General features: G+C 49.5%; 2 protein-coding genes across 2 annotated transcripts; one reads left to right on the plus strand and one right to left on the minus strand.

The window, feature by feature from the left end:
• Positions 1–423: 423 nt before the first annotated feature.
• On the minus strand, positions 424–5,888 carry IUM83_12827 (uncharacterized protein; the record flags this gene model as incomplete). The annotated part of the gene is made up of 4 exons (XM_067937472.1): positions 424–509; positions 584–632; positions 707–725; positions 5,761–5,888. 4 exons carry the CDS (start codon positions 5,886–5,888, stop codon positions 424–426), a joined length of 282 nt encoding a protein of 93 aa, XP_067788198.1.
• A 154-nt stretch (positions 5,889–6,042) lies between these two features.
• On the plus strand, positions 6,043–8,953 carry IUM83_12828 (uncharacterized protein; the record flags this gene model as incomplete). Its single annotated transcript, XM_067937473.1, has 6 exons — positions 6,043–6,072; positions 6,148–6,338; positions 6,403–7,071; positions 7,130–7,198; positions 7,291–7,582; positions 8,903–8,953. The coding sequence occupies 6 exons, from the start codon at positions 6,043–6,045 to the stop codon at positions 8,951–8,953; spliced, it is 1,302 nt and encodes a 433-aa protein (XP_067788193.1).
• Between the last annotated feature and the right edge of the window lie 184 nt (positions 8,954–9,137).

A 9,137-nucleotide genomic window follows, 5' to 3' on the forward strand; every position in this document is an offset into this window, starting at 1 on the left:
AGCTGCAAAACTCACACACCACTCGATTAAGTGCGACCATAGGATCACACAAATTCTTGCTACATACTTAGAAGTATGATTCAATCGCGTCATGGGCACAAAGGAGTTTGGCGAAGGCACGTTTTGGCTTCTCGTGGACACGCCGCCGATGCTCCTATGGATTACAGTTCTCGGGTTATTCCTTGTGACTCTGGAATATTGGGGGACAAATCTGCGAAGAAGTAAGAAAACGTCAATCGATCCATCGCTTCGCATTCTGTTCTCGTTCGAGGTCATGAAAGCAACTGCAGAGAAAGTGATAGTGGAGGCTGCGGCTGGTCCAATACGCAGAATCGCTTCGTCTGCAGCTAAACTGGTTGTATCGCTTGCTCAAGACGAGAGCCCAAGGCGGAAACTCGTGGTAATCGAGTCGATTGACAACTCCTACGCCACTGTGACGCCAGCATGCCTTTCCTCTTCGAAGATCGTGAACCCAAGTAAGCCAGCCTTGTCATTGAGTTCACTCGTAGCTGAGTGGTTGTCGCTAGTTAGCTAGTAAGATGCCAGGGTAATCTCAGTTCTCAATTTACATAGCAGAGCTCACATGGTTTGGCACTTTGAAAATTTTCAAAGAAGACAACGACCTGGAACACCTGTCGGCCAAAACGGCATCATGAGTCGCCCCGCGTTGAAGCCGAAGGACGACAAGGAGCGGTACTTGACGTACTCGATCGTAGTGCGCGCCGCTGACAAGGAAAAAGGAATTGAAGAAGAGGTGGCCGCTTTCTCCGACGACGACGTCCGGACGGATGAAGAGTACACCGCAGCGATCCGCAAGGCCTCTGTCGTCGTGCTGCCCGTCGATTACAATGAGAAGCTGCAGGAAGATCTGTGGGAAATTCGCAAGCCCCGCGACGAGTCACTCGCCGAATATAGCAAACGGTTTCGCGCCCTGGCTCGCCAAGAAAACACGTTCGCTCGCCTCATGGAGACGTCTCCGATGTGCGAAGACGTTTTGTGCCGCTTATACAAACGCGGACTTCCGTACGACTGGCAGAACCAGTATGATGCCAGCGGGCAGATCTACATCACGGTGGTCGCACTCGTGCCATTCTTCGATCGAATCGAGCAAGGAGAGCGCCCCTCCACCGTGCTTGGTGGCCACAAAGGGCATGGAAACTACCATAACAACTCGCGGAACACAGGCCCCAGAAATAGCAATAACAACCGGCGTAGCAACAACAACAACAACCGTCAGCAGCATCAACGTGGAGGACATCGTGGCCGCGGACAAGGCAACAACAACGGAAGCAATCACGGGAATAGCCACAGCAACAGCTCAAGCAGCAACATGTAATGTACTTTCCATCGTACAACCACGCACAACACACAGGACTGCCGCTCGCTTCGCGCAAACAACCGCCAAGAAGAAAACAACCAAGCTGACCAGCAGCGTGGACCTCGTCCTGCTCGAAACCGACACCAAAACCAACAAACCAGGGTTGAGCAACGCAGCCAAGAACTCGGTCACTCAAGTGACGAAGAGTACCTGCTCGTCGGGCTCCAAGCCAACCCTTGCCATTCGCCGCTTGCAATGACTATATCCTCCCCCTGCGTGCTGATTACAAACCTATGCACGCCAAGCCATACTCAGTGCCACGGAGCCAAGAGGGCGCTGCGTATGACGAGATCCAGCACTTGCTCAAGATCGACGCAATCGAGCAAATCTATGGCTCTGAAGCCCATGCAACAGCCTTTTTCCTGACTAAGGCGAGAGGGGCGTTACGTTTGCTGGTGGACTTCCGCGCGCTGAACAAGTATCTTCAGCGATCGCCATACTACGTTCCCAAGATCCGCGAAATATTGATTAGATTGAGTAAAGCCAAGTGTATGAGCACGCTGGACGCTAATATGGGCTACTTTGCACGCTGTCTCGCCAAGGAGCTCCGGGCGGTAACCGCATTTTGCCTTCCCTTTGGGAAGTTCCAGTTTAAGAGGCTGCCCATGGGTATTTCGACCGCACCCGACGAGTATCAAGCGTCCATGGAACGGATTCTCGGTGATCTGCCTTTTGTAGTTGTGTATTTGGACAACATTCTCATTTTTTTTTAGGACCCTGTGGATCATTTGGAGCACCTGCGCCAATACGACGTCACCTTGAATGCCAGATAATGCCACATTCTTCGAGAACAGGTTGATTATCTCGGATTCACGTTGACACCTAAAGGCACCCAGGCCCAGACCAAGAAAGTGGAGGCGATACTGCAGATCGCGGAGCCGCGCAGTAAGAAAGGATTGCGCCGCTTCCTCGGCATGATAGCGTATTATCGCGAGATGGTCCCTAATGTCTGCTTTAACCAGCCGTCTGAATCGTCTGACGTCGAAAAACGTACCTTTTACATGGACACCTGAAGATTCGACAGACTTTCACGCGGTAAAATCCGCGCTGGCGCACAATGTGTGGCTCGCGTTTCTTGATTACCATCGTAGGTTTCACGTCTTTGCAGATGCAAACGGTCGTCAAATTGGAGGCGTCATTGTGCAGGGCAAACGCATTTTAGCGTGTTTTTCGAGAGCGATGACAGAGACTCAGCGAAGATATACCACAATGGAGTGGGAACTTCTTTCCATCGTCGAAATCCTCAAAGAATATCGTACAATGCTGCTGGGGTTTCCTGTCGTGCTTCATACGGATCACAAAAACCTGCTGTACCCGCGTGAAAACTCCCTTCGTGTCAAGCGTTGGAAGTTGCTCCGAGAAGAATATCGTCTGACTGTGGAATATGTGCCAGGAGCTCAAAACGTTGGTGCTGATGCTTTTTCCCGTTTACAGTATGATCACGTCAAGCGGGTGACCGAAGACGAACTTTGCGCCATCGAAGAAGAAGAACAACTAATCGATGGCGCCATAATGAAGAAACACCAGCTCGAGGACCCCACGTGCAATTCGATCATTGAGCGCCTGGAGCACAACAGCGCAGATCCAGATTACGCGCTGCGCCCCGCACTCAGAACGGTGCTACTGCACTACCGGAAGCGCGTCATGGTTCCTGACTCCCTGCGCCAGGATTTGATTGAGTTCTACCACGACAATTTGCTACAACCGAGCGGTGAAAAGCAGTTCCGCACCATGGCTACATTTTGGTGGCCCAACATGGAAAAAGATGTAAACGCCTTCGTCAAGAAATGCATTGCCTGCAAACGTGCTAAGCTTCATGGCGGAAAGCAAAACTACGGTCGAATTCCGCCAACTCCTGCCACCAACAACGACAGGCCATTCGATGTAGTGCATGTCGACTTGGTTTGGCCAATAGAAGATGAACCGTATTGCTTAACAGCAATTGAGCTGTTCCGCTGGTTGAAGGTGATCATGCAACAAGGCAAGACTTCAAAAACTATCGCTATTAGCTTCGAGCGTGCATGGTTGTGCCGGTACCCTCGCCCTAAGTACGTCGTGCATGACCTAGGTCCTGAATTTACGGGCGATGAATTTCAGTTGTTGCTGGCATCCATGGCAATCAAAGACAAGCCGATCACGTAAAAAAAAAAAAACTCAGGCCAATGCTATCTGTGAACGAGTTCACTTGGAGATCATGAATATTCTGCGAGTGAGGCCTGATCTACAAGACCAACTTGCTGTGGTACTGGACTGCGCTGCGTACGTCATACGAGTAAGCTATCACCCGGTGCTGCGAGCTTCACCTGCGCAGCTGTTGTCCGGCGAAGATATGATCACTCGCGAACTTCATTTCGCCAACTGGGGTTTCCTCTCCAAGCAGCGTTTCATGGCCATCCTACAAGAAAACGAGCGTGAAAACATGAAAAGAATCCAACACTTCTACCATATCGGCGACCAAGTTATGCTGCGAATCCCTGCTCGTAGTCGCAAGAAAACTGATCCTGTCTCTAAGGGGCCATTCATCATCAAGGAAGTCTTTGACAATGGCACCGTTCGCCTTGACACTGGCTCGACGGAGTACCACGTCAACATCCGTCGTATTTTCCCGTGCTGACCCTGCACTCGTGTACTTCCTGGCATGAGGGAGAATGACTCCTACGCCACTGTGACGCCAGCATGCCTTTCCTCTTCGAAGATCGTGAACCCAAGCCAGCCAGCCCTGTCATTGGGTTCACTTGTCGCTAGTTAGCTAGTAAGATGCCAGGGTAATCTCAGTTCTCAATTTGCATAGCAGAGCTCACGTGGTTTGGCACGATAGCCGTCCAATTCATTACAATATCTTATAGCATATGGCCATCAAGATCGGTGACCTACTTGTCAAAGCGATATTGCTCTGTCAAATTCTTGAAGCTACTGTTGGTCGGGGTATTTACTGCGAATTTCGTCACAAATGCTTCCTGTTGTTTGTTCCGTTAAAAAAGGACTGGGATAAGCGAAATTCATCTTGGCCTCTTCGTAAATGGTGAATTCTGAGCTGCTGCAATTTTGTCTTCTAACCAAGTCGGGTATTTGTAGTAGCTTCGACTTTCTAATCCCTGTGGGGTACCCTATTATTGTACCCATCCCCTGCTTCTCTACTTTCAACTTCGACCATGAGCCATTGGCAAATGTCATCGTTAACCTGGTTCAAACCGACATCATCCACAAGAGCTGCGTGTTGAAAACGTGATGGACTTTTTCACTTGGGTCGGGTTAATGCCATCTGCTGTAGTCGTCTACATCGCCTCGCTGGTCGAGCCCAATGCTCAGAAAATCTTCGTTCAAGTTTGTATCCGAAACAACGTCGGCTTTCCGCTGCGTCTGGCACGTCGAATTTGGCGTGTAGACCTCATTCTGAGTGCGTCGTGAAGGCACACCGCTGGACACTGATTAAGAGCGGCTCGCTGACCCAATGTCCGTGTTTAACGCTTATTGATGTGGATATCGCGCCCAAGACGTACGCCGAGTACGAGATATGACCCAAAAAGTGGCACAACTTGCAGCCACTGGTGATTTACAGACCATTCAACTCATCAATCTTTACCTTCCGAACTTTCCTGAAGAGCTGTGGCAATGTACCAAGATGACGCATTTGTAAAGAGCAACCGCAATTCCTTCGTTACACAATGCAAAAAAATTCATTGTCACTGTGTAATTTGTTGCTGTGCAGGTCTTTGATCTACAATGCAAGGTTCATGGCGGTATTCTGTACGCAAGATCCGTTAGTGATCGAAATGAGGCGTCGACAAATCAAAATGGGGGTGGGAGATCCGTGCAATAACTTACGAAGCCTGGCTGGGGTGCAAATAGGCCGAAATACAATAAAAGATGCTGAGTGCATCAACTGTTTTCTTTATATTTTGTCTCCACTATTCGGTGAAGATGGACCGTTCAACACGATCAACCTGTTTGTTGGAGCTAAAACAAGAACAACAAGTAGTAGATGTTGAGGACGAAACCCTATTCTTATCGTCCCCACTTCTTAGCGATTGCTCACAGAAGAAAAGCCTCTCTAAACATCGCCTTACGCACCCAAGTGGAAAATGATAAACAACATTGATACGCTTCCTACTCTTCCGTCCGAGAGCTCGTTGCTGCTAGCAACGCTAAGAACAAGGTGTGTGACGAGATGCGTCGCTTTCATCCCGAACCGGAAGGTACAGCCGAAGGAGACGACGTTCATCTTTGAGGCGCTACCAAATGCTAAAGCACCACTAAGGTTCCCGCATGTTATGGCGCTCCCCGGCCTGAAGGTCAGGGCGCTCCTTACTTTAGTGGGTGGGATGGCCTCCGTTTGTGTGGCTTGGACGGTTTGGCTTATTCTCCTAACACTCAAGCCCAACGAGACGGTGAACTGGGTCATGAAGACCGAAAACTTCGACGAGGGCTCATTCTGGTTGATGGTGGACCCTCCTGTGGTGATGAACGGGTTGTCGGTGTGCGGGTTTTTGCTTGTGGGGATGCTGTACATTTCCGTCCTTGTGCGAGCACTAAGAAGCCAACATGGGGTTGGCTTAGGCCCAAAATCGCGTCAGATCAGTCTTTTCGAGTCTGCTAAATCAATATCTCGTCAAACTGGTGATCGTTTGAAGAATCGGTTCAGCCACCGGTTTACGAAAGCTACGATGTTCTTGAAGAAAAACGATCAATACGCGGTAAGTAGTTTTGTGTAGATTTTATTGGTATTTCGTTTTTCTCGAGTGTCGACCTGATTACTTTTGTGTTTTCAGCGGGTCTGGATGAAGATCGGTGATCTTCTAGTGGAAACAATCGTTCTCTATGTAGTTCTCGAGGATGGATCTCCAATTGAACTGGTTGTTACATTTACAGCAATTGTCACGATGAACGCGTTTTCCTGCGCTTTGATGATGATTCTTCCTGACAGCTACACCGGGTTGACCGAAGTCATCATCGATATTGTGTACGCTTGCATACGCGGTTATATGTCTCCTGTTCCCAACTAATTAATTGCTTTATGACCTCAGGTTTGATTTTCTTTTTGCCGTAGCGTATCCGATGCTCACGGTAATCTACTGCTTCTCCAGCTTCAGCCTCGATCACGTGAAGTTAACTATCAACATGGAAGTTTTCCCGTTGGGAGCATTTGAGCGAGAAGCGAGTGTAATTGCAAACCCGGCGCAGACTGACATAATCTACAAGTCGCTCAAGTCCCTCCAGATTTCCTCAGCACCCTTGTTAATTAGTCGAGTTGGAGTTAACCTCGTGTTCGCCTCTCGACTATACCACACGGTGGGCCTCATTCGAAACCCCGAGGAAAGACCAACTCGACTGTATCCAAAGCGACATTGCTTGTCTATCGCATTCTTGCTCTTGGTTGTGGCCGGTCTGATTGTATTCGTGGAAGAGAGTGTTCGTACATCGTCGATAGCCTGCCAGGCTCATCCGGAGTGTGTTGTGAAAGCCCACAGGTGGATAACTGTAGATGATGGATCGCTGATCCAGTGTCCATGCCGAACGCTTATTGATGTCGATATAGCACCAAAGAGTTACGAAGAATGGATGTCGCCCGTGAATGTTACAGCTAAAGTGGTGCAGTTGGCCTCTACAGGGGATCTCAGAACGATTAAGCTGACGAACCGATACCTTCCTGTTCTTCCTGAAAACCTGCGCTGGTGTCGCGAGATGCAATACATGTAAGCTTAAAGCCACGCGCAAAACGATGATGTTAAACCTAATCCATTGTAAACGCAGGTCGCTGATGTACACATACACGCAAAGGATACCGGATTGGGCCAGCGAATTCGCCAATCTCCAATACTTGTACGTACATGCAGTATCTTGCGCGATTGGAACTCATTATCTTGGATAGTATGTTTCGTTCTTTGAGAATAATTCTGTGCTCCCTTTATCAGCTACATCGAGGGCGCGTCCAGCAGCTCGTTGGTTGAACTTCCAGACGACTTGTTCGCGGACATGACGTCTCTCACGTTCATTCATCTAGGATCGCATCCTCAGCTGAAACAACTTCCATCCTTCGTGGGTCTCGAAAACCTCAAGGCACTGGTCTTGGCACTGCTTGATACGCTGGTCGAGCTGCCGACTTTCGACAGCCTGTACAACCTCAAGCGAATCGAGCTGGCAGGAATGCCAACTCTGACCACGCTTCCTGATTTGAAATCGCTGCAGAAGCTCGAGTCCTTTATAGTAAGTGATCGCGGCACCTGGTGTTGCAACGGATTTCTGGGTGAGTGCAACTTGAACAACTCCTTCTGCACTGACCATTCATTTTTCGGCATATCTGCTGCCACTTGTCTACCGTCGGATCGACCTGACCTCTTAGCAACGAACGCAACGCTCTCAATCATTGGAAAGTTCAACACTACTGTTTGTCACGTCGTAACAATGGAATCTGGTGAACAGACTACAAAAGTCGGTGGTTTGGGCATTTCATTCTTGGAGAAACGCGATGGTCCAGGTACAAATGGTGGTAATGGTCCAGGTGGTCCTCCACCGGATAATGGTCCAGGTGGTCCTCCACCGGATAATGGTCCGGGTGGTCCTCCGCCAAATTCGAACAGTGGTCCTCCGCCAAATACAAACAGTGGTTCGCCAAATACAAACAGTGGTTCGCCAAATACAAACAGTGATTCGCCAAATACGAGCGGTGGTTCAGGTGGGCCACCACCAGGAACTAATGGTAGCTCAGGGGCTCAGACACCTGAAACGAGAAGCAACGGCATGGTTTTGCCAACGCCAGACACTATTACTCCGTGTGGAGGAATTCTGTACCGAAGATGTAACTTCTCCGGATATGAGGAAGCCATGTGCTATAACGCAAGATATACCGCTATTTCTTGTGACTCAAGTTCACTAGCTATCGAGATGCGACGACGTCAGATTCAAAAAGGTGTTGGAGATCGATGCAACCCTGACTACGAGGCCTGGCTTGGCTGCAAATAAATCATATATTTTTTTTTCATTTACTGATGACAATCTAAGTTAGTTGATAGTTTTACTCGAAAAATCGCTGGTGTTTTATTTTATATAAGCCAAGTAGTGTCATCGACGTTTGCAACCGAGCCACTCTTCATCGACAGGGTTGCAATGGTCTCCAACGCCAGCTTGGATCTGGCGACGGCGCATCTCAATAGGATACGGATTTACAGAGCACGCAATCCCCATGAATCGAGCGCTGTAGCACATGGCCTCCCGGAATCCTGGCACCACGCACTGCCGATACAAGGTGCCGTTGCACTGCTCCATGCCAGCTGGAGTAGGAGGACCTTCCACAGTGCCTGGTAGGATGAGTCCGCCACAAATGCTGTGCGAATATTTTTTCAAAACTGTGAGAGTTCCTGGTGTGGGTCGATCGTCCGTTCGATTTGCCGGAAGACACGAGGCGGCAGGTGTGCCCCAGAGAGGATGCACCATACAGTGCGGGCTGTGCAGATTACAGTCACCGAGAAACCCGTCGCAGCACCAGCTGGCACGATCAGCCACTGCCATCGATGTGAGTTTTGTTAGGGGCGAGAGATCTGGCAGGCTGTCGATGGTCACGAGGCTGACAAGGACTAAGTGTTCCAGGTTGTGCAAGCTCTCGAACGACGGTAACTCAACAAGTGAAAACATCAGCGCTAGTGTGAGTGACTTGAGGCTTGTGAGACCGCTAAACGATGGCAGCTGCTTAATAGCAGGGTGCGTTCCCAGGTGAATGTACGTGAGTGAGTTCATTTTGTCAAACATGCCGTCTGGCAGTGAC

This window comes from Phytophthora cinnamomi (assembly GCF_018691715.1).
Source record: "Phytophthora cinnamomi strain GKB4 chromosome Unknown Contig55, whole genome shotgun sequence".
Classification (NCBI taxonomy): Eukaryota; Oomycota; class Peronosporomycetes; order Peronosporales; family Peronosporaceae; genus Phytophthora; species Phytophthora cinnamomi.